Below are 26982 nucleotides of genomic sequence, written 5' to 3'. Positions count from 1 at the left end.
CATACCCTCTAGTCTCAGGAAAGGTGCATATTTCCTCTACCTTTAAAGTGGCAGCAGCAGCAGCACTGAATCATTCACCAACATACACTTATTATCATTACAGGAAACCATTACTCTTCAGTACATAATGTTTTGAAAGAACAGTGCTCTGTGGTAGAAATATGATATACTGAACACAATTCCTTTTCTAATGGGTAGATCCTCTGCCCCAGAGTACAGTTCTCAACAGCGACACATCCCTGTATTTCAGTAGCAGATTGTATTTCTCTCCCCTTGGCTTTTCTGAGATCACAGCCATGTCTATCAGCGGGTATCTTTACCCTCAATGCAGAGCACAGTGCTGTAAAGGAAACTATTGATATGTTGGATGGTAATATGCTGTGCAATGTGCAATGTGCACATTGTATGAAATTTCTTTAGTGCATTTGCTGGTTCTCTGCATGGAATGGCATTTTTACACTGAGTTGAGAACAAGCAACCCAGCTGCTCTCATTCTTAAATCTATTTATAACATGGTTGACTGTTATTGGCCTTATTTAAGTGCCTCTTGAACTGACTATGTAATTGACTTTAAATTGACCCCTGCCATGACCACGACCTTGTCTTCAAAACAACCATGATGACCATAGCCAGCCCCATTCCAAAAGTGACCATGCCACTGACAAGCATCCTGTTTCATTGCTGCATGCTTTGACACATTGAAAGCAGTTCTCATAGCTATTTAAGTAGTGCTGAGATAATTATCATGTAATTCTCACTGCATTTTCATGGAAAAAGGTTTCATCAATCATGAGGTGTGTTTTGAAGAAATATAAGAGTCAGGCCTTTTGCTAAAAAAGCAGCAAATGAAATATGCTCTAAAGGAAACTCTGCCATTTTCTGCCATCAGCCGAAAGATGATGTAAAAGTGTGTTTATAGTTTTCAATGTGTGAAAGTATGTTTGCAGTTTTAAATGTGTTAAGACTTTTGCAAAATGGATTTTTCAGTCATATGTTGTCACTATTTTGTGTATACCTCTTTTCCAAATTTGCAGCTATGGTGAGGCACACTGTAGAGTAGAAGAGAAGCACACCCAATGCAATCTCTTCTGAAAAATGAAAGCAGAGACATTCACGAGTTTGGAATGTTTTCAGCCCCTCATGCAAAGATGGACATGACACTATTTCCATTCAGTGCTAACATACGGTGTGTGTTTCCATTCAGGTGGCTGTGACAGGGGGACCCCCAGGGCAGGACCCATGAGGAGTCATAGAAGATGCTCGCAGCCTTGGCGCCTCTGCTCCTCATAGCCATGTGTGTGAGAGGAACCTCCAGCAGCCCACTTTCCCTGAGAATTGGTGAGTCATGCCCTACACCCTACACAATACAAATGGTCCCTCCAGAAAGAAAGGAGGTATCTCATGGTATACTGTGTTCCTAATGGTCTTGAAAATCCTTTAAAATAGTTTCATCTGGGAAAGTCATGGAAAATTGCCCAGATCTAAAAAGGAAAATAAAACTCATTCTTACAAAACTTTTTATTTTCAAACAGACATGTCTGCTATTGTTGATCACTAACTTGGTGCCATCTACTATAAAGCCTGGAAAAGACAAATTGGTAATATTGCAAACAGAGTAGCTGCTTTGTGCGTCGCACCTGCTACCAAAAGTCAGTGTAGACAGGTACACACTGCCAAGAGCAAGAGCTAGTGTGTCTTTTTGCATTAACAAAATATTTTGAAAGTGCATCCAAAAATATTTCCCTCTTCAAATCACCTAAATTCTTGGGAAATCAAATATTACAGCAATACCAAAATAACCCTTGAAATTTTAAGCTTGACCTTAAAATATCATGAAAGGTCATGGAAAATATTCATCTGTTTTGAAAGTGAATCCTGTATGTACCTCCAATGTATTGTGGGTATATATGGGTGCAGCATAGAGCTGATATGTTATCTGTCCCTGGTACCCCAACTAGATGTTTGTGAATAAGCATCACTGCAATGTGCCAGCTGAGCAAATATTTTCAAAATAGTGAGACTGCTGCACCTGAAAGTATAATGGTACATGGGTTGTCTACAAGTCATTTACTGCTTTTTTTAATTGTTTGATTACCTGTATTTACTTTCATACTTGTACACCAGTTATATGCTTACATTCCCAGAGGACTCAATTTCGTGGTAATAATTTATTAATATGAAGAAGAATCAGAACAATTACCTGTACAACAGTATAGCAGTGCTTAACACAAATACCCAGGGAACCCAGAGCAATATAAGTATCAAAGCTGGTCATTATATTCCACTTACAGTCAATTAGAAACACAAGCAGAAAACAGGCTGAAATGGTACCTCCGCTCTGCTTTCATATGGAGGTGTAAATGAGGTAGATTAGCCTCAGACAGTGAGTGGCTCAGGTGGTAAAAGCACTTGTTGCAAACGCAGGCTGAGCAGTAATAGCTTGGATTCAAAAATTGCTGTGTCATTTGTAGACAGGGACTGGGAGTGCACAGATTTGGGTGTGCAGGTGAACCACGGAAATTCCAAAAAATTAAAAAATGCAAAATCAGATGTTCTGGCTATATGGCATGTATACTGGGATAGGAGGCAATTAGTGTACCCCACATCTCCAAATGGCTCAGGAATACCTATTGAGTATTCAGGATTCTACATTGTATCTTGCTAACAAAGTTCCTGTCATCTCTTCAATTCCATTTGACTTACTATTGTCCACTGACCAGGTCTCAATGATCGTGCTGTCAGGACTCATCAGTTGATGCATCACATGTGCAATACACCCTTTACTGTGACCAGCCTTTACAGGAAAAGAGGAATGTTAACCTCAGCAACTCCTTTGCTTCGATCACATTCTATTTCTACATGCTGAGGCTTATACACCAAAACACATTTCATTTCCAAGCGGAGATCACATGAGGCCTTAGGGTTTGATCTGACTAAAACATGGTGCTGCTTTCCCCAATCAATTATTCAGCAGTGAAAATGCTGCAGTATGTGTACAGTTTACTTAGACTTTTATTGTGATCATGCAGAAAACAAACATCTCTGCTCTTTGATTTCATTCTGTTAATATGGGAGGGCTGTCTCCTGCCTCTTGTATTTTTCTTTTTTTTCTGCTTTTTTCCCACTCTTTCATCTTGTATCAGTATGAAAAGGCCTGAAAAGGTTTAATGGTATCTTGTTTTAGCTGACTCTTAATCAGCCAGTTTGATTCTGTTTTTCCTCTTTGATATGGGATCCAGTGGTGTCAAAGCCAAACTGATGATCAGAGTGATTTCCTGATATTATTATTATAAACTTTATTTGTGCTGTGCTTCTTGCTCAAAGTGCTTTCCAAAGGAGGCAGCTGAAACACATACACAGATGAAAGAGGTTCTAAGGAAACAGACAGTATACTGTATGAGCCAATTCATGGGCTCGTTGTGCTCATTTGGTGATGATATTGACACCCCTTCCACCTTCCCTGGAGTCTTTCCACTGTGACAAAATCCAACATTTAAGTAGTGGATTGTCTGATATACAATACTGTACTAAAACAATATACTTGTGGATTTTTTTTTTCAAATGTTTAAAAATGACTGGTTATTGAACTTAGCGTCACACTGTGACAGTATTTCTGTGTGAAATGTGCAAATGATCATTTCCACTGATTTTTTTTAGCTTTATGTTCAACCCTATGAGGACAGTAGTGGTCAATAATTTTTCTTATTCTTTGCACTAATGCATTTGAATTTGGATTGTTGCAGAAAGAAACATACTGTTATTAAATTTCACTTGAAGCAGGAACTGAGGCTGAAGAATTAATCTCATCTCAGATCTGTGAGGCTGCATTATAATTCTCCAGTTTGGAACTTGGATTGAAAAAAGACACAAAAGAAAAAAACAGCAAAATGCTAAAAGGGTCTTTGCCACGTTGTACCTAGCATATCAGAGCTCATTATACATTCACCTTTGGAGAGCAAGAATAAAAAAAGAAATTTGTTCATTCAGTGTAAGTAATAGCTCTCTGCTGCTTTTCCTCAGAGCAAGGTTACAGTGGACCAGTGAGTCTGGTCAACATAGACTGGACACTGTTAGTGAGACTTTTCAATACACATTAGATGCTGTTACTGAGCCTACTCAACATGAGGAATGGACAGTGTTAGTAAGATTGATGAGTGTAAGGAATAGGCACTATTAGCATCTTTGCCAAAAAATGTATAAAAATGTTATACTTCCATCGTAATAGCACTGCAATATCGCAATATCACCTTATACAGTAATCCTTTTTACCTCAGAAAACATATGCATTCTCACCTTCAGGCAATCCTTTAAGTAAAATCCAACCTTGAGAAACCTACAACAACATCCTGCTTTTTACATGTTTGCTAACCATTTAGCAGCATTCTGGGGTATAAAAAGAGGTAACACACACAAATAAATTATTAGTAGCAGGTAATGTCATGGTTAAGGTCAGAGAGAAATGCCATTTAACCAGAAAATGCATCAGATTCATCTCCTCCACAAAGACATGTTTCCCCTGTTGGACATTATCCAAAAGTTCTCCTTCAAGGGATCCGTTTTCCTACTTATATACTCTTAGTTGAAAAGCTGCACAAAATAAGCTTGTCCTATATGACACAGATCCAAACAACAAGTCAATTAAGGGGTTTGAAGGGGTAATGGATCCATAAATGGTCTCATTTTGCCAAACCTGCATTTGAAATATTCTGAGTGTACAATAGAAACATTAGAAAACAAATAGATGTGCACCTGCTAAAGCACACTCAAAATACACTGTCTCTAGCCTCCTGTAATAAAAACAGTAACATTTTTGATTGGCACGCTGATTTTATGTTGTATGTCTTTCAACATAAAATTTTAAAAATGTCTAAATAAGTGTAAATAAGTACATCAACCTGCTGAGAGTTTAACTTCAAGGTAGTGCCCTATGACATGACTTTGTTGGGGAACCAAATCTAATGCAGCAATAGGAGCCGCCATTTTCCTGTATAGGCTACTCGGACCAATGTTTCCAAAATAACCTCCCACTGACAGATGACAAACAAGTTTACAAAATGTGCCAATTTTTACAAAAAAAACGTGGCAGATATAAAAATGACAATTTCTTTAAATGGGTCATTACAGCTTCAAAGCACACATGGAAATCATAAATTCATAGCCCTTATGAATCTTGTTGCATACGCATAAACAATGAATAGTTACAATTCACAGAGCAAGGGGTTTAAGGTCCTGAAAGGCCAATACTCAATCTAACACTAAGGTAACACCAATGATTCATCTGTATGAGGTCAGATTTAACAACAATATACAACATTTTACATCTACCTTTAATGTACATCCTCAGTTGCATCATCCTCTCTCCCCTGGTCATCCTTGTAAGATGCCATTGTTCCAACTTTTTAGATCACTTCACATGGAAGATTGCAGCTCCAGCAGCTTTTGCCTCCAACCTGTAGGCCATATATGATATGCATAATGGAACATATCTTGCCCTTGTCCCTGTCCCTGTTTTTTACAATATTCAGTTGACTTAAAACCCACTCCATATTGGTAATGCTGTGAGAGGGGGACAGCATCCTAAGAGCTAAGTCACATAGCTCATTAAAAGGCCTCTTTAAAAGGCCTCTAGCTGCATCTGTGAACATGACTGCTTCAGCCCATAGTTTCTCTGTATTGTAAACATGTTGCCTTCTCAAGATAAATTTTGTTTTTCATTTTTACTTATGTCCTCCAGCAAAGCTCAGCTTACTCCACAACAGAATTCCTCAAGTGACTAAGTGGCTTGTTGGCAGACAGTTAGGAGAGTGTGTGTAGGTGCTGTTTTAATTGCTCTAAAAGCATTAATGTGAATTCGGTGGCCTTGGCTGTCTTGGGCACAGCATCCCTCTGATAGCCATCTCAACCTCATATACATTTACATATACCAATGGTACATGGTGGTCCAGGTACAGGCAAATTAACTCAAAAAATCAGTGTGTGAAAGTGCTGCACTTCTGTCTAGTGTGAAAGTGATTATTGAGTTCAAGACCCTCTGTTTGGTTCACTGAGTTTCTCTGGAATGTTTTGTTAAGTACTTGATACTCAGAATGTGTTCTAGACAAACAGCAGAAATGGTGTGCTTTGTGGATTTGAGTACAGGTAGTATAATTACACTGCCATAAAACAGCGCTCTCCCTCCTGTGCCACACCAAAGTGTGTTTTCAGTTCAAGTCAGTGATTTAGTATCTTCTGAACTATTGAATGCTCATAAATACAGGAGACAGATAGGACTAAGCTGTGACACACACATCTCACCAAAACCAAGTGAGGAATCTCATCTTTCAATTTGGTATGAAGTCCATTGTTGACTCCTGTCAGTACACAGGCATTGTCCGTGCCAATCCCACTCAGTTGAGAATGTTTGCACCGTAGAGTGCACCTGGCCACCTAAAATGACCTTGTATTCCTTGGCTGTAATTCTACCATGTAGAACAATAATCTGACCCAGTGAGTTATATGAGACCCATCACCATGTTTACCTATTGGGGACAGGCAATGTGGATTTAAGGGTTCATTTGGCTTTCCCTACACATAAACCTGTCCAGATTTAATATGTAAGAGTAAAAGGTAAAAGACTCATCAGACCATATTACTGTCTTCTATTGTTCACAATTCCAGGTTTTGAGCTCATTACGCCACACTGTGCATGATTGCACATTAGATTTGGTTGCAAAAGGTTTTCAAATTGCAGCCCTACCATAAACAGCAGCTTTGTGAAGCTCACACCATCCAGTTTTTGTTGAGACTGTCACAGAGGTGTAGATTCAGGTCTGTGGTAATTTTTTTGAGGCTGTCATTTTGTGGATTTCAGCAGCTTTCCTGGCAAGGGTCCATCTGTCCAGATTGGTGACCGCTATTGCATTACCTCTGTCCTGATGTGTTTTTCCTTGTTCTCTGCATGTTGTCATGATTTTAGATACTGCTCCCTTTGATATGTATAGTGTAGTACTTTTCAATAACTACTCTGAGCATTGTGATGCACTTATTAGGAAGTCACTCTGCGTAAAAACATCTACTAAATGGCATAATGTAATGTAATGTGATGAGATAACTGCCACTCATGTGTCATCTATATATACACCCCTCGTATATATACATGACATCATCGTAACAAATTTTTATTCCCTTTATGGTGTGCCTGCAAACAATTGTCAAGTGTGTGATTTTACATTAGGCAGAGTGACAAAAAATTGTATACAGACAAAACAATGTTAAGTACAAGATGCATGGGGGTAAATCCATTGGGATTAGGTGTGCAGAAACATAAAAACATGTCCTTTTTCTTCACATTGCATAACAACTCCATATGTGTACCTACTCATGGGGTGTACATCACAGCAGACACTGGGGGTGAGAGCACAATCCCATTGAAATTTCTGATGCGTTTTATCAGGAGCAAAAACTTGCTGCATACAAATGTTTTATGTGTTGCTTGTAGGGAAGAGCAGACACATACATTACATGTAATGTGATACTTGACGTGACACTTGATAATCCAATTTTCTGATGTGCTAGCACCGGCAGATGACTGTGGAGATTTCCACCTGCTGTCAAAGGTTACAGGTTGGAGAGACAGGGAAGGCATGACAGGGAGAGAAAAAGAGAGATTCTGAGTGAACAACACAGTGTCGCCAGAATACATACATTTAACACAATGCTCTTGGAGGCTTCTTTCGTGTAATCTGACCACAAATGCCATATTCATGCAGGCAATATTGAATGGCACTTCCTGGCAGGGTTGCCATTATACCAGTAGCCTTAAATTGCTTTATGTGAATTTTTTTTGTAGCCATCTCCCAAAATACGAAGGATAATTACCATATGGAGGTTAAATTTTCCTACAAGCGAGCTAACTAGATACTTGGCTCACAGCACCGTTTGTTGCACCTTAACTTTCAAACAATGTTGTACTATTAATGTCCAGTCAGCTAGATGCCTAAAAACTGGCTAACTGTTTTATAGACTTTACTCTTGTGACACACACAAATATATGCATTGATGTATATGGGCAAAAGTAAATTAAAAAATACACATTGACATTAATAAATAAAAATGAATAAAAAAAAATAAATGTGCATTTTCTGAGTTACATTCATTTTTGCTTCTAGTGTCATAAAGACCTCTGCCAATCAGCGCCCCAAGAGTCATCCTTACTGGTGAAGTGCAATCACCTGAAGAACACTTTTCATTCATTCATACCACTTATGCCAGAATATAAACTCTAACAGGAAACAAGGAGTTTATACACTTGATTAGGAAATGGAATATCTAATACTTGAATTTGATTGACACACATTAAGTTAAAATAAAAGGAAAATAAAAAGATACAAATATACACTGAATGAACATGTAGATCTACAAAATATAGATAAAATGAATTTTAAAATAAACATGGAAAAAAATACATGTGATGGAAATAAAATAAAAAAAACAATAGTGCTTGATTTTATGTGAACATTTATTCAGTTATGTATTTATGTTTGTCGACATAGATTTACTTATTGTTACATTTATTTACAGGGGCAGGGTGCAAGTTGATGTTTATACAAGAACACAACTCCCAGAGTATAACTCTGGCCAGTGGACATTGATTATCCCCACTATGGGGTCAAAGAAAAACATGAACAGAATGCTTGGTCAGCTAAGTATCAGCACAAAACACCTTCACTGAGGTGGGTGAATGGTGCTGCATATTAGCTGTGCAGTTCTACCTTCTTCAGAGGGTTTTCAGCACAGAGAAACCAAGACCCACCAGGCAGCATCCAGGACTTCTCTCTCCAGAGGCATCACTGGCTGTGCCTTTATAACTAGCCTAACAAAGACAACCAGCAACACCTGAGCTGATTCGCAATCAGCCTCATTTGTGCAGGTGCCTATATGTGAGGCCACTGTTCCAGGTGCCAAAGGATCTAAGGAGACAGGAGGAGACAGCAAAAGGGAACCAAAATAAATCACAGGAGAAGCCTTCGGCACTCCTGCCCCACCCTGTCCGGGGTCACACAGATACATTGAATTTAAATATTGTTCATGTCCACAGATTGAATGCTCCACATAATTCAGCACCAGTGCCACTACATACACACAGTTCCTCCGGGGAGATGAATAGCTGACTACATGTCAAGTAGTGTGATATGTTGTTATTGGCAGTGTTAGATCACTGAGTCATTTAAAATGACTGCAAAGAGCAGCCTGTCTGGCAACATTCATTCAGTACACACTGTTTTGCAGAGTGACTTACACATTAGAGCACATTTAGTGTATATAACAAGTGCAAAAATCAACATTAAAACAGGAATTTCTGAACAATTCTACAACGAATTGCATGATTATATAGCTGGCATTGCAATAAAGAATTCTGGCTTGTGAAAATCTGACCAAGGGCTACTTTAGAAGTGCAAATATTATTTGAAATATATATATATTATATACAAATACAAATACAAATATTATATTATATATATACACAAGTTGGAGAGCTCAGACAGTAATAAGATTGAATACGGTAATATGCAAGCTCAAGTTAAGAAAAAAATAAGGGAAGCTAAAAGGCGGTTTGAAAGGCAGATTGAACTAGATGCAAAGAGCAACTCTAAACGCTTTTTTCAATACTACAGTCGTAAAAGGATAGTTAAGGATGAGATAAGAGGTATACAAATAAGGATGGAGTTATGGTTTATGATAACAAAGCTATTGCTGATACCCTAAATAGTTACTTTGTGGAGAGTTTCACTAGTGAAGTTTTTTCACATATGCCATCAGGAGCATTCAATTCTCAGAGTCTTATGGAGAAAACTGATTTAAATGATTCAGAAGTACTAGATAAACTCCAAAAACTTAAAACAAATAAGGCAGCAGGCCCCTATGGAATATATCCAAGAGTTTTCAGGGAACTAGCGGAAGTGGTTTACAAGCGTCTGACAGTTATTTTTAAACAATCTCTCAAAACTGGGGAAATACCAGATGACTGGAAACATGGCAGTGTAGTACCTATCTACAAGAAAGGTGACCAGACTGATCCAGGAAATTATAGGCCAGTCAGCTTAACTTGTATCACATGTAAATTACTGGAATCCATCATTAGGGACAAATTGGAATTATTCCTTGAACAAAATGGTATCTTAAATGATAGCGAGCATAGTTTTCACAGAGGGAGGTCATGCTTAACAAACCTCCTGGACTTCTTTGAGGAAGCTACAGTGTGTTTAGACTCAAGCCAAGCTTTTGATATTATCTATTTGGACTTTCAAAAGACATTTGACAAAGTACCGCATGAGAGGCTCATAGTGAAAATGAAATCTGCAGGAATTACAGGAGCTATCACTGAGTGGGTTCGAAGTTGGTTGTCTAATAGAAAGCAGACTGTAACTGTGGGAGGAACTGAATCAGAGCAGGGAGTCCTGCAGGGATCGGTGTTGGGGCCTTTGCTATTCTGTATATACATAAATGATCTGGAGGCAGAGGTTAGTAGTAAAGTAGTAAAATTTGTGGATGATATAAAACTAGGGGTCTAGCCAACAGTAAAGAGTACCAAGGTGGGTACGTCATCACTGGTTCTTTGCTGGTGTCAGAAGTAAATTCCCTATGGAAAATTACAATGGGCTTCGCACACTATCCAGCTTTACTCAAGTTTGGATTCATTTCAGGAGCTGGGAATTTCCTTAATTAATCTGTTCGGTGTAAGGATATATTTGGACTCATCAAATGTTTCAATGTTTTCTGAAAACGTTAAGATTTAAGACTTGTAGTTCTGTTTGTAGTCCACTTTTCGAGTTACATATCCAATAGAGCAATGCGGGGGGAACGTCCTGACAAATCAGATACCACCTTCTCATCCGAGCATTCTGGCATCTTTGGTTTAGAAAACCATTGGCTCTGAACCCAGATAGGTTTGTTAGTGGAAGACACAGTAGCAAATACGACGACAGTTGGTAGTTAGCTAGCTAACAAACAACTGTAATCATTATAAAACGGTTCAGTACTTTGTCCCAGACTGCAGCCACCGTACATATGTGAACGACTGCAAATTTTTCAGGTTTCCAAAATGCCCCGCGGCATAGTTTTAAGGTGAAAGTGCATTTTCACTCGAGTGCCCGAATCTACACATGTAAGCAGAATTATCTTTTTGCTTAAACATCGTGTCAGGGCTTCGCCCCCTTAAGCCGCGGTGTTTTTGTTTTCCCTGTCCTTGTGCTTTTGTTTTCCTTGTGTTCCAGCCCCGCCCCGCTCCCCGCCTGGTCCCCGCCCACCTGATTCCCTCATTGCCTGCACCTGCCTGCCTGCTCACCTGCTTCCCATCTCCTCGTTACCCCAGCCCTATATCTTCCCTGCGTGTCTCTGTCTTGTTGCTAGTTCGTTTCAGTGTGTTTCACCTGTCTCGTCCCCGCGCTTTGTTTTTGTGATTCTCTACTTCATTGCCGATCCTGCCTGTTTCCTGACCACGATTCCTGCCTGCCGTTTGATCTGATCGCTGCCACTCACCTGCCTGATTCCTGACCCTGTTCTCCCTGACTCCCGACTTTGGATTTTCCCCCGGATTGCCTCTGTGTGTTGAACCCTGCCTGTCCCTTTCTAATAATCGCCTGGAACCGGAACATCCCGCGGTCCGCGCTTGTGTCCCGATCACCGGCGATAACACATCGAGGTGTTTCTGACTCTGTAGATACGTCTCAAAGGCTTCGAGCGTTTTTCATCATTCAAAATCGTGGGCTAACAACCAGTCCACTAGGGCTGGACCCGAATATTCGACCAGTCGGATATTTGTTTGTTGGGTAGGTATTCGGTTTTCAATTTTGAGATTCAGATATTTGGGTGTTTTTTGCTAAATGTAGGCTATCAATAAAGGCAAACTGCAAAATACATTTTGTCAGCACATTCTTGTACTATATTTATACTTTTTAATTGCACTGTTAAAATGTGGAAATGTATTCAATCTCAGCTTGGGTGCCTGACATCCCTCTCACTCACAGCAGTGAACGTAGCCGGCAATCGCCAAGTGCGTGCTTTGGGACTCGATGGAGGGTCTAATTGTTTTGACCGATCCCTAGCTAAGTTAGTCACTCCAACACTGATTCTCAATCCTGCTCCTGGGGCCCCCCTGCTCCGCACATTTTCCATCTTTCCCTGCTCCTCCTACCTGACCAAACTCATCAGTGGCACTTCTGATTAGCCGAACACACCTGATTTAATAAAGAGCATGTTAATTATTTCAATCAGGTGTGTTTGGAGCAAGGATGGACTGAAGATATGCAGGACAGGAGGGCTCCAGAAGTAGGATTGAGAAACACTGGGAGGATGCCTCTGTCTGCTTCCAGTGGGGTGTGAGGCCATTTTTAAATACCGCGGCTCCGTAAGCAGTGACAGCGATGAGTGTATAGGATGGGTTAAATGCAGAGGACAAATTATTTCAGTATATGCGAGTAGGCTACTGAGAAATGACAAAGGAAATTATAAATAAGTATAAATCTCAAATCTTAAATTTGTTGGAGCTAGTATGCCGTTTCTGGGCTTCTGTTTCACAGGGCTTTGTCAGGCGTTGTCTCTGTTTCAGAGCCTATTATGAGAATTTATGTAGGTCTATAATTTATCCATGATAAGAAAAATTGTTACAAGCTGTTATGTCACAAAAAGATAGGACCTTGTTCAACTAAACCCCTCGGGATTACAAACATGCATAAAACACACCAAAGCTTTTGGAAAATGTTTTTTATTAACAAATAACAATACAGCCATATGTCACTTAACGTCCACGATATGTTCTGTGAAATAGGACATTATTTGATTTGGATGTTGTGTGAACACCGTACTATATATACAGTATATGGTAGGCCTATACTATGTACTGTACCATTATACGCCTGACAGCGAAATCACTTCATTTCCATGAGACATGAGATACACGTTGCGTGTGGGAAGCATTGCCTTCACTATGTCCAGTTACGTCCACTACGTCCCATTCTGCGATCGGGTTTTTAAACTGTACCTTATGGGACTACGGACGTATATGCGAATTGATGTTGTCGGTCCCAATGGACATTAAGCAACGCCTTCTGAGTCCTTCCTGAATCATGCTCAGCACCCCCCCGGCCGAAGCTTCAAATATTCGCTGTTGACTACTACCGAAGCTCCGGAGCCCCAAGAATGGTATTCGGGACAGCCCTACAGTCCACTTAGCAAGCTCGATGGGTGATGATGTGGTAGCCTGACTTTGCTAGCTAGCTAGCTGGTTAGCTATGCTACCTAACATTCCACAGCCTGTAGGTCTATCCCTCATGCTTGCCCTGACCAAACCGGTGATATGGCCCTCCAAACAACTGAATTCCTCCACATGCCCCGATTTATAATGATTTTTGCACTGCTGAAAACTTCGGGTCTTATCTTTAAAGAAGAGGAGAATATGGCTAAGCGACACCATTGCTGCTAACCATGAGCTTGCTATTGCTGATAGCGATGACTACCAAAGACAAACTTGCAAGTTAGCTGCTATAGCGATAGCTGATAGTGATGATTAGCCACACTTGAGCTAAGGCCAGAGAGCAGGAATGAGAAAGCTCCGTGGTTTCATGGGACGTGTACTTTTTAGCCTGTGGTTGTACTAGCAACTGAGATAAAAATTAAATTACGTAAAATTTAGCTCAAAACAATTAAAATAAACAATATAAATCACAAGTTGGGATTACAATATATAATCCAGAAATCAATGGTAAGCCATAAATCACTAGAAGTACTTTAAAAGTGCGTTTTAAAAAATGTCTATGACTAAAATGAATGGGGAATTTTACTTCCAACATCAGTGTGACGTAACCACCTCGATACTCTATAGAATCAACTAAGGCAGTGTTTTCCAATAGTGGTATTCAAAACGATTCTTTTTAGTGATTCGGTTCCTTTTGTTCAGTTCAATAAAATAATTTGTATCTTTGACTCACTGATTCGTTCATTTTCATATCCGGTTGGGCGGCATACACAAATCTGTAAATAGTTTTATTGCATTTTAAAAGTTACTCTACATTGTTCCAAACATCATGTCCCTTAAAACTGGAGAAATACCAGATGACTGGAAACATGGCAGTGTAGTACCTATCTACAAGAAAGGAGACCGGACTGAACCAGGAAATTATAGGCCTGTCATCTTAACTTGTATTGCATGCAAAATACTGGAATCCATCATTGGGGATAATTTGGAATTATTCCTGGAACGAAATGGTGTTCTAAATGATAGCCAACACGGTTTTCGCAGAGGGAGGTCGTGCTTAACAAACCTCCTGGACTTCTTTGAGGAAGCTACAGCATGTCTGGACTCAAACCAAGCTTATGATATTATCTATTTGGACTTTCAAAAGGCATTTGACAAAGTTCCGCACGAGAGACTCATATTGAAAATGACATCTGCGGGAATTACAGGAGCTATCACCGAGTGGGTTCGAAGTTGGTTGTCTAATAGAAAGCAGACTGTAACTGTGGGAGGAATTGTATCAGAGCAGGGTCCTGTATGAAGTGGAGTCCCGCAGGGATCGGTGTTGGGGCCTTTGCTATTTCTTATATACATAAATGATCTTGATTAGATTAGGTTAGAAGTAAAATAGTAAAATTTGCAGATGACACAAAACTAGGGGGTCTAGCCAATAGTACAGAAGCAACTAAGGTAATACAGGAAGACCTAAACATCCAAGCATCCAAAAGTGGGCAGATACCTGGCAGATGACTTTCAATTTAGATAAATGTAAAGTCTTGCATGTAGGAAATAAGAACCTTAGACAAGACTACTATGGGTGGAAAAAAACTAGAATGTGCTCAATTTGAAAAGGACATGGGAGTAATGGTTGACCCAAGCTTAACAGGATCTAGGCAGTGTGCTGTAGCAGTAAAAAAGGCCAACAGGATGCTGGGATATATAGCCAAAAGTATTGAGTATAAATCTAAAGAGGTTATATTGAAATTATACAATGCCTTAGTCAGACCGCACCTGGAATACTGTGTGCAGTTCTGGGCACCGCACTATAAAAAAGATACCGAAGCTCTAGAAAAGGTTCAAAGAAGGGCAACTAAATTAGTTCCTGGCATGAAATATAAATGCTATGAGGAAAGACTCAAGTTACTCAACCTATTTAGACTAAGCAAGAGGATGCTTAGGGGAGATTTAATTGAGGTACTTAAATTTATAAAAGGAATCAATAAGGTTAACTATAATAGATTCTTTAGGGTGAGTTCAGTCTGTAAAACAAGAGAACATAAATGGAAACTAGTTAAGAGCAAGTTCCGCACTGATATAAGGAAATATTATTTTACACAAAGAGTTATCAATGCATGGAATAGGTTGCCAGGTCATGTAGTTGAGGAAGAGACCCTTGCTGTGTTCAAGTCTAGACTTGATGCAGTTTTGGATACTCTTTAATTAAGAAATGGCGAGCTTAGTTGGGCCAAATGGCCTGTTCTCGTCATCATATGTTCTTATGTTCTTATGTCCATTATTAGCCTGCTCTGCGGCAAAACGGCACGTGTGAAACCAAATGTCAATGAAATTAATAATAATTAAATCGTAATATTCATTACGTGAAACTGCACCATGCTATTCAAACAATCATGCAGCCGCAAAGTATACTTCGTCTTTAGGGAGATCATAGAACACACACATTTTAACACGTCACCTATAATAGCCTAAGTACATGTCATTTGCTAAAACTAAAAAAAGAGCCACGCTTATATCCAAAGCAAATAACTTCGTTTTGCAAGTTTTGAACTAACCGAGCCCAAACATTTTAATATACTTGTAGGCCTAGTCAGTGATGTCGTATTTTTATTTGTTGTTAATGTAGACATAGTACACTACAAATGTGATGCATAGGCTTATGCATCACATTTCTGTTTTGTTTTGTAGTCTACTATGTTGATTTGTCAGTATTTATTAATAACGACTTTATTCACGTTAAAAGGAAATGTTTAAATAATATTTTATGTCATTATTTTTAATCTTAACTGACTCTTCATAATTTTAACAAAAAACTGCATATTTGCACTTTCATCCATCTTGATACGCTTGATACATCCATCTTTAATTACGCATGCTGCGGACAGCTATACGATCGTTTATCAAGTGTATCATTACCCCAACACACACACACACACACACACAGAAACAGATCAACAAACCCCAGGAAACACGTACCATCCACACACTATCGCATTATAGCGCCTCTCTGAGCTTGATTTCAACAGAGTTATTGAAAGTCTTTTCTGTGGCAGAAAAGACTTCTTCTGAAGTTTTTTCTCGCTTCTACGAATTGAGAGGAATTGCAACACTTTCTAACCACGGAAAAGACAAACTACGCACAGTTGTTTACTGATGGAGAATGGTCCGCAAAACTGGTGTACATGGCCGACGTTTTCCAACATGTGAATGAGTTAAACATGCGCATGCAGGGTCGAAATGAAAACATCCTAACGAGCCCTGACCAACTCTGGGGATTCCATTATAAACTCAGCGTGTGACAAGAGCATGTTGCAAAGGGGACAGTGGAAATGTTTCACACAGGACATGCTATTAGTGGGCCACCGACCCGTGACCCATTCAAAGAATCCACCACAAGAAGCTTATCATTGCAAATGCAAGAACAGCTCATCAAAATGAGGGAGGACCGTAGTATGAAAATGCTCTTCAAAGACAGCCCTTTGGATAGTTTTTGGTTAAGCGCAGCCAAGGAGTATCCAATCATCGCAGACAGAGCAGTTGCAATATTGCTCCCCTTTTCTACAATGCACTTGTGCGAGCTCAGCTTTTCAAGCCTTTTGCTCATCAAAAGCAAAAAGAGAGAGACTGAGAGCCTTGGATGAGGAGCTCCGTGTTTGCCTCTCATCAGTACCAGCCCGAATCCCTGCATTATGTGCAACCAAACAAGTTTCACATTAAAAGTAAGTAGCCTACCAATAGGCCTATGCCCAATAAACAGCAAAAAACCTGCTATTTTGTGACTTGTGTATGTTTAATGTCATAGTGGTGTGCTGTGAGATTTTTTCGTAGTAAACAGTGTGCCGCGAGAGAAAAAAGTTTGTGAAACACTGAACTAAGGTAATACAGGAAGACCTAAACAGCATCCAAAAGTGGGCAGATACCTGGCAGATGACATTCAGTTTAGCTAAATGTAAAGTCTTGCATGTGGGAAATAAGAACCTTAGACAAGACTACTTCATGGGGGGAAAAAAACTAGAATGTGCAAGCGTAACAGGATCTAGGCAGTGTGCTGCAGCAGTAAAAAAGGCTATTGGGATATATAACCAAAAGTATTAATTATAAATCTAAAGAGGTTATATTGAAATTATGCAATACTGGAATACTGTGTGCAGTTCTGGGCACCGCACTATAAGAAAGATATTGAGGCTCTTGAAAAAGTTCAAAGAAGGGCAACTGAATTACTTCTTGGCATGAAATATAAAAGCTACAAGGAAAGACTCCAGTTACTTAATCTATTTAGACTTAGCAAGAGGAGACCTAGGGGTGATCTTATAGAGGTTTTTAAATTTATAAAAGGACTCAATAAGGTTAACTATAATAGATTTTTTAGGGTGAGTTCAGTCTGTAGAACAAGGGGACATAAATGGAAACTAGTGAGGAGTAAGTTCCACACTGATGTAAGAAAGTACATCAGTATTTTACACAAAGAGTTATCAATACATGGAATAGGTTGCCAAGTGATGTAGTTGACACAGAGACCCTTGCTGTGTTCATGTCCAGACTGCAGTTTTGGATTCTCTTTAATTGTAATGGAGAGCTTAGTTGGGCCGAACAGCCTGTTCTCGTCATAATATGTTTTTATGTTCTTACAAAATCGACTTCGACAACATCAAGACGAAGAGACATTAAGCATGACAGAGTCAAGATTTCATTCAAGACCTCAAGATCCCCTGTGTCCGATGAGGAGTCAGTACAGTCGCGAAGGTCTTCATGAATTTGGGTGTCTTTCTGGGATTCCAGCATAATCCCTGTAAAATGAGAGTGTTACACGATGAGGAGATACACCTGTTTTCAACAGTGGCGGCGGATGAGCTGGAAACAGAGGAAGCCTGAACACTACCTTTAAATCTATAATTTCTTTCCACCTGTTCCCCTTTATCCTCCTTGATTAACAATAATCCAAATAATTCACAGAATAATCGACACCAATCGCGTAATTAGAATAAATGATTATGCTCATAAAACACCACAGATTGTCTGAAATTTGTGTGCTATTGCAAAAGCTACAGCATGAGATTGTTTAATTAACAATTAACAAATGGCAATTTGAATAATTAAGTGACAAGGAATCCCAAAGCTTTCTCTTAAATGTTTCATATTATAGCTTTCTTGTGTTACAAAATTCAAATTACAAAACAGGTTAGGTTAGGTTGAGTGCAATGAACAATAACGAACATAGACCTCACAAAAGCTGTGATGTGTCATGAGCATTTAACGTAATTTAAATCGATAAATGCCATCCTTGTCAATTAAACAATCTCATGCTGTAGCTTTCGCAAGCACACAAACTACAGACAATCTTTGGTGTTTCGCGAAAATAATCATTTATTCTAATTATGCAACTGGTGTCAATCATTCTGTGAATTATTTGTTTTATTGTTAATCAGTGAGGATAAAGGGGAACAGGTTGAAAGTAATGATAGATTTAAAGGTAGCGTTCGGGCTTCCCCTGTTTCCAGATCACCCCCCCCCCCCAACCCCCAATGGTTTTCGACACCACAGGAAGCCGAAAAGTTCTACAATGACATCAAACGACGTGAATAGAGTTATCACGGATCACATACAGACACCACATAGCGGGAACCCACCCTCACAACTAAAACGAATTTGGGGACTCTACCGGAAAACAAACAATTAACCAGGTACAGTAATTACTGTAGCAGAGACCCAGATTATGACAGCAAGTTGCCTGAACATAATTGGTATAATTTAGATTTGGAATGAAAGTTTGTAACTTGGATTTGGAACAACTCTTATTTGTTGTTATTTGGTTAATTTCCATATGGAACATTATTGGAATAGTTCTTTCAAATGCATTCTATTGGCTGTAACGATACCAACACATCACAAATCGCTGCTCCTCAAAAGAATTGTGGATCAGCATCCTCCACGTTATCATAACAATCGGGGAAAGGGTGTGTTAAGAGTGCATTTCAGTCGGGAAAATGCTGGGGGGGGGGGGGCGGATGTGTAAGCTTATGTGTTAGAACATTTATTTTTGGCAGATCTATAACTTTCTCTCCTCTCACTATACAAAGCAACATAATCCATGGATAAAACAAAACAAGTGAAAGATTTTGATATTAAGATTACTAGTTGTAATGTACGGGGACTAAGAAAATTGGCAAAAGTAAAAAGTTATTAATAGAATAAAATATCTCAAATCTAAAATAGTGTTTTTACAGGAGGCCCACTTGATTGCAACCGATATAAAGTGCTTGGAAGAAAGATAGCCAGGACAAGGAATTAACACCTCTTATAATAATCATGCCAGAGGGGTGGTCATCCTTATACAAAGGTCAATACCATTTCAAATCACAAAAAATATCAAAAAAATCACAAAAAATCTAGACCCATATGGTAGATATATTATTGTTCAGGGTGACATATTACATAAAGTGAACTTGGTCAACATTTATTGCCCTAATGAAATTAACCCAACATTTTTTGGCAAGCTTCTGATTTAGGTGTCCAGCTTGGAGAGTCATTATATTATATTTAATATATTTAACTATTTGGGTGTCACTGTGACAAACAGGTACAAAGATCTATTTATCAATAATTTTAAGCCATTGTTAGACAAGACTAAATGTGATCTATCTCGCTGGTTAGCCCTATCTTTATCGCTAGCGGGACAAATCATTTCTGTCAAAATGATTATTCTGCCCAAATTTCTGTTTTTATTGCAAACATTACCCGTGTTTATTCCCAAAGATTACTTTAAAGATCTGGATCAGTCCCACGAATTAGGAAAGGGTTTCTGCAGAGACAAAAGAAAGATGGAGGCCTGGGTTTGCCAAACTCTATGAATTATTACTGGGCTGCCAATGCACATAAGATTCTATTCTGGATGTCCCTTTAGGAACACCAGCCTTCATGGTCATTAATGGAACGAGATGCAAGCTCCCCAGTCAACTTAGCTGTGTTGGTGTGTGCCTCGTTACCTCTTAGTAAGAAACACTTAACTAATAATCCAATTGTGAGTGCCACGTTTAAAATATGGTCCCAGTTTAGGATGCATTTTAAGCATAGAGTTACTTTGCTGTCCTGCACAATAGCAGTAAATCCATTATTCCCACCATCAATGGTAGATCCAGCGTTCAAGACATGGGCGAGGAGGGGTCTCATACATATTAAGGACTTTTTTGAAAATGGAATTTTTATATCTTTTCAGCTGATGGTAAAAGATCACTCAGTTCCACAGTCACATTTCTTTAGATACCTACAGGTTAGAGATGTTATCAAAAAAACTTTCTTCCTTCCCTGCTCTGTCATATAATGACTGGATTGATGAGTGTCTCGATTGCAATCCATTTGTTAGAGGGTCAGTTTCTAGATTATATCATATGATCCAAACAATGACTGCACCTTCCCTCAACCATATAAAGGAGCAGTGGCAGGAAGAGTTTGGAGGCGTTATCCTGGATGTGAATTGGCAGCGCTCCATTGAAAGGATTCACTCCTCCTCCATATGTATCAGGCATGGTGTACTGCAGTTTAAGGTTTGCCATAGACTCCATTTCTCCAGATCAAGACTCGCTAAAAAATATCAAGATACAGATCCAAAATGCCTTAAGTGCCATCGGACGGAACCGTTGTACACTTGTACTGACAGCAAAATTGCTTCTGGCCAGTGGGGGCATTTACAGTCTTCTAGAAACAAATATGGTCATATAGTTTGAAAAGTATTTCAAACGGTAACATTAGAAGAAAAAAAAAACAGCATTACATATTTGGAGTTTTCATTTGTTTGTTCATTTATTTAATAACAGATAAATGTAAAGAAATATCAGTGACAATCAGAATAACAAAAATAAACAAATCAACAGTCAAATACAACAATAACTTGTGCAGACAGTCAGTAGACAATACAATGTTTTGAAAATAACAAATATATATCAAAATACAAGATCAAATTGACCAGCTTCAAGTGGCATTAAACCCAACAGCTGGAGTTAAACTGGCAAAATTGTTTATTAACTAAAAGATAAATCCAAGAAAATGTAACATAAATAAATAAATAATAAGTAAATAAATTTGTTAAATAATCAGCAGATGTGCAACAAATGTAAACTGAGGAAACTACACACAAACATTATTAAAAAAATATATCAAAATATAAGATCAAGATAAAAAATTGTGACTATTTTACCAGACGATTGAAGATTGCCTTCTCAAGTTAGGATTGCATTTAGGAATGCCAGCTGATGCACTTTGGCACTGGTGATCCTGTTCCTTCTTTCTGTGAGGATCTGTCCCATCTTGGAAAAGATTAATTCTGAAGTTTTTGACACAACAGCTTCCTGTTCTGCCACCACACTAGGGGATCCGAGCTCCTGTGCAGCAGTGGCTCTTTCAGATATGCATGCACTTCCATGACTGCATCTGATGCGGTGGACTGAGCTGAGACAAGCCCAGCCGTTCATTCATCAAAATCCTTCCAAATGATAGATGAGCTGGTTGTCTTTTCCTGCTCTTCCTCTGTCACCTGGGGCTCCTCCTGATGCACCACTCTGCCTGTTGCAGAGGTGATGCTTCGGATGGCATCATCAGCAGCTCTGCTATCTGTGAAAGCTTGTTGCTTAAATCTAGGGTCTAGAAGTGCTGCCTCTGCAAGCAATTGCTGCCTTTCAATTTGGTGGTAGCGCTTTGCCATCTCTGTGCTCATGGCCTTCACCATATGCTTGACTGGGTCCTGGAACTTGGCTGTCCTCTGCATCGAGGTTGTGATTATTTGGAGGCCTCTGGCTAATATAATCACTTTGGATGCAGTCACAAATCTGAAATAGAAACAGTATTACTGATCACAGAATATGTATAGCAGAAATCTCTAATACAATGATACTATTATGACATTGGGATATGAAAAGACAACACAAGGTAATTCAGGTAATTCCATCTTTTTACACAGGACTAATACTATTATATTACATACATACCTTTCTGCACTCATTTCCACAGAAACCTCCTCAAAAGGCTGGAGAACCTTGCAAGCTTCAGCAATGATATCCCAGTCCCAAGGGTGACACAGTGTTATAATGGCATCTTTACACTCATGAAATCTTTTCAACATGTAAAATGACGAGTTCCACCTTGTAATGACATCCTGTTTCAGCCGTAGTTCTGGCAATCCCATCTGTCTTTGGATGGACCTCAGCTGTTCTGAAGCAATGGTACTTCTGTGCACATACTCCACAATTGCTTTAACTTTGTCCAACATTGGCTTAATGGACTTTATGCCCTCCCTGACAACAAGGTTAAGTGTGTGGGCAAAACAAGGAAGGTGACTCCAGCCTGTGCGATGCACAGCAGCTGTGATGTTTGCGGCATTATCACTAATGCATGCCACAACCTTACCATGGAGACCCCATTCTTGAATGATACCCTGAAGCTCCCCTGCCAGGTTCTCAGCATTGTGCCTTACTGTGAGCTCAAAACAGTCCAGCACATGTGATGTCATCTTATAGTCAATCAAAAATGACATGTAACAGCCATGTAGCTAGATGTGTTAATTGAGGTCCAGCAGTCAGTGGTAATGCAGACGTGTGAAGCCTGATTCACCCTCTTCTGGATATCTGCACTTGTTTTTTCAAAAAACTGTGGAATGAGTGTCCTGAAGAATGTTGTTCTGGTTGGTAGAACATAGGTTGGACACAGTGCCTTGGTGTACCCCCTGAAGCCTTTGTCCTCAACAATTGAAAATGGCTGAAAATCTAGAGCAACCATTTTTGCCAGTTCTTCGTCCATTTTATCTTGTTTTAGTGGACCAACTGGCCAACTTACAGCAAAACTTGACACGGATTGCTGAGTATACACTTTACGCCTTACAGCAGGATCAGGTGTAGTAACTGAAGTTACTGAAATGCTAGGTGTTGTGGCAGAAGTGCCAGCACTGCTCTCAGAAACATCTGCATCAGGACCACTTACCTCTGTTGACTCCTCTGTTGTCCTCATAGTTGCTTGCTGAATGGCTCCTGGGTGCTTGTTTTTTTAGGTGCCTGTGTAAATTAGTTGTGGACCCACCCTTGGTGGAAATCAAATTCTTGCAAATTGAACATTTTGCTGAATCTGTGGAAACTTTGGAAAAAAACGTCAAATTGCACTTTGTTGTCTTTTGTCACTCATGGTGCCCGACTTTCTTTAACTGCCAGCTTGTATTGACCAAAAAAGGAGGACACGCAGGAGACACGCAGGCGCCTCAGGTCATGCACTCTATGCATATACAGCAGATGCTGACCAATCAGGAGCACCCTCCGAGAGCAAGTGCCGTGCAGAAATTTGGTGATTGGTTGGTTGGACATATTGCCGAAAAAGGAAATAAAGACCCGAAAGTTAGTGCTTGTAAAGCCACTCCTTTTTATGATTAAATGAATAGCCCTCGGTTCAGAAACCAAACATCCAAGGAAAAAACCTATCTGTGAATTTTTGTATTTCAATCATTTTTTAAAATGATTTAATGTTGTGTCGTATTTTTATTTGTTGTTAATGTAGACATAGTATGCTACAAATGTGATGCATAGGCTTATGCATCACATTTCCATTTTGTTTTGTAGTCTACTATGTTGATTTGTCAGTATTTATTAATAACGACTTTATTCACGTTAAAAGGAAATGTGATGTCAACATTAGATAAATCGTAGCCTACGTAAAATTGCAGTTGTGATTAACAAGAACTGTGATACATTGTGCGCACCTAAAATATGCTACTGCTAAAAATATAAATATAAAATAATATTACAGATAGATGAGCGAAATAATATTTAATATTGTTTTTAATTTCTATAATAATGTCACGGAAGCACTCTGATTCCTTTTGCATCGTCACAGTCAATGGCGGATGTAGCCAAAGCCTGCTATACTGAGAACTAGCGATTCTGGCAACACGTAGTCACCAGGTCTTCATAGTCAGTGAATCTTTGAAGTTTGAAGGAACTGGTGAACTGAAGAACTTGTCAGCATAGTCACCAGTTCCTTTGAGTCCGAACGAACTGGTGAACTGAGGAACTTGTCAGCAGTTCATCAGGTCAGTAGGTGGAGGTTAGAGTCTTCATAGTCACCTGATCTTTTGCATTGTCCCACATCGTCAGATGTGCCGAGATGGCCAGTGGGAGGTGCTTCGAGAGTTTTAGCATTTCAGCCATTAGCTACTTGTTGTCATGAAGGTACTGCTGATACACTTTTGTGATAGGCTGCTTCGTGGACAGACCGCATATCTGATATCCACTGGAGGGAGAGTTATAGCTGCTATGCCAGCTAATAAGCGCGCATGTTTGCAAAGTGGAAGGAACGAATCTTTTAGACTAGGGATTCAGTACACTCAGTTCACCTCAAAGATTCATTCAAAAAGATTCGTTCCTTCACGAACTGCACATCACTAGTACAACAGTTCCTTCTGATTCGAAAGATTTTCTGACTATGCTGACGATGTGGGACAATGCAAAAGATCTGGTGACTACCAAGACTCTAAACTCCCCTACTGACCTGATGTACTGTTGACAAGTTCTCAGTACAACAGTTCCGTTCCCCTCAAAAGAGTCACTGACTATGAAGATCTGGTGACTACATGTTGCCAGAATCGCTAGTTCTCAGCAGAGCCATGTAGAGAGAGTCGCGTCAACTCCGTTTGCTCCAATGGACCGTTTTTTGTTGTTGTTGTTGTTTTTGTTTTTACAGCAATGGCGGATCGTGGAGCCTCTCAATAGTTCCCGGAAGTTAGCAGCAAATACTAGCAGCGCAGTAGAGTTGCAGCAGAATAGACCAATTGTGATGCACTTTTAAAGGGTAAGACATTTAAAGAATCAGATTGTATATTATCAGCACATCCGAATCAAATTAACATGTGCAGTGTTCGAATTATACCGTGGGTTTCGGGGGAGCCCTATTTTTTGGTGTGTACCACGACTTCCCAAGTCACGTGCACGCGCATACGTAAGTGCACGTGTATAGGGTTACTTACTGTTAAAGACACTCTATTATGACTACTGCAGACAGTTAACAGCTCGTCAGTAACATTTCATAATAGGCACAATAACGACAACAGAATCACGCAAGAGGTTTAATAGCCTAATCTGAGCAAATAACAAAGAAAATCACAAAGTGGATGGACACAATTAACATGTTCCTGCGGCTCGCAGCTCCCTCTCTCTCTCTGTCCCTATCTTGCACTCTTCTGGTTGTCCCTTCACGTCTGTGAACTGCAACAAAATGAACATAGCCTAACTGATTTGGGGCCAAAGCTTCAGTGTACAACCAAAAAGCAGAACCGAACTAAGGGGCAGATGTACAGCGCAGAAAACATAGGCCTACATTTTGCCTTGGCATAATACGTGGAATTTACATTCACTTCATCAGGTAAACAGCGCTCGTCACCGCCCTCTAACATAGGCCTAATTTGCGGTGCCCACAACTGACATTAAGTCACGAGCGCAGTTGAATGGAGTCAGCTGACGACAACATTAAAAGGTGTCAATGTTTAGTGATTAAGAAATAATAGGCTACAATACATGATGCCGATAAAATGTCAATAAACAGCAAGATAATGCAGCGCAGTAATTCTAGGGTTTCATGAGTAAGAAGAGTGCAGCTTGCCATACAGCACTACTGTGCAGAAAGTGCTGTCATTCATATGCGGAATATATTCATATTTCCGCAGTGCTGAAACAATAGCTCAAAACAACAGCATCTTGCATCTTAGTTCGGAAACAGACTCACATCACATCACATGGTCTGTTTTGGAGTTTAAAGTCCTGGAACTCCTCGACGGCCTCTTGGGCAGGTTCCCCCAGAGTTTTTGCCAATGCCCACACCTCAGCTTCACCATACAGGATCAGAGCACTGTGTTGCTGTGGCCAAAAGCATTTCTCCAGCGGCTTCAGTATCTGGACAAGGTCTGGTTCAAAGAGCTGCTTCTTCAAGCTGTCAGTTGAACTGGAGACGGTCTATCTTTGGCCTGCTCTCTGACAGTTCAACATCTTTGAACAGGCCAGCTGATATGCGCTGCTCTACTTTTTGCGTAGATTTTCCTCCACTGGCTTTCATTGCCGTCAAGATGTCAATGGTCAGATTAATGTGGCAGCTTGCATCTACTAAAGATGTTTCTTTCCGTTGCAGTTTGAGCGAAAGGCTTTGTAGTTCTCTAAGAATATCCTTCATACAAGCTAAATTGGCCAAAAACACCATACTTGTTAGAAGTTTGTGCAGGCACCTGAATTTCTGCCTCTCTGTGTCACAGCAAGAGGTGTCTTCCATTGCTGTTCTGAAATGGCGTGCTAATGCAGGATAATCTTTCCATACCACTTTCACAGTGTTGAAACTACTAGCTACCCAGCGGATGGTAAAGATTTGGCCTATTTTAAGGATTTGCATGTTTAGATCTGCAGCTGCTTCTTGGAGTAAGCGGACATTTTTCGATGACTGGTTATAGAGGGCATACAATTTTGAGATAAAAACTCAAATGGGTTACCCCAACTACGTCCTTAAGTGAGTCTTTAACAGCTAAATCAAGTCGGTGTGCTAGGTAGTGTATAGACTGTACTTTGGGGAAGTCTTTCTTGAGCCTGGTGATGAGTCCGCCGTGTCTGCCAGAGAGTATCGCTGCTCCATCCGTTGCTATGCAGATGAGATTTTTTTCTTAGAAACTCATCGTCCAGTCCCGCTTGTCTCAAGCTGTTCCTCAGACTTCTGTATGTTGACTCGGCATCCGTACCTTCTGAAAGCTC

The 26982-nt window shown here is 39.8% G+C and overlaps 1 protein-coding gene across 2 annotated transcripts in view; it reads left to right on the top strand.

Moving 5' to 3' along the window:
* The window catches only part of LOC118774310 (glutamate receptor ionotropic, kainate 4-like), a 373600-nt gene that overhangs the window by 181379 nt on the left and 165239 nt on the right, over nucleotides 1–26982 (top strand). For both annotated transcript variants that reach the window (XM_036523569.1, XM_036523570.1), the window contains one exon: nucleotides 1205–1338. In XM_036523569.1, coding sequence (XP_036379462.1) covers nucleotides 1257–1338 — 82 coding nt within the window. In that variant the 5' untranslated portion in view covers nucleotides 1205–1256. The remainder of the gene's footprint in view (nucleotides 1–1204; nucleotides 1339–26982) is intronic.

The sequence above is a fragment of the Megalops cyprinoides genome, chromosome 3 (genome assembly GCF_013368585.1).
Source record: "Megalops cyprinoides isolate fMegCyp1 chromosome 3, fMegCyp1.pri, whole genome shotgun sequence".
Classification (NCBI taxonomy): domain Eukaryota; kingdom Metazoa; phylum Chordata; class Actinopteri; order Elopiformes; family Megalopidae; genus Megalops; species Megalops cyprinoides.
Note: the sequence above shows the minus strand (reverse complement) of the source record. Positions and strands in the feature narration are given on the sequence as shown.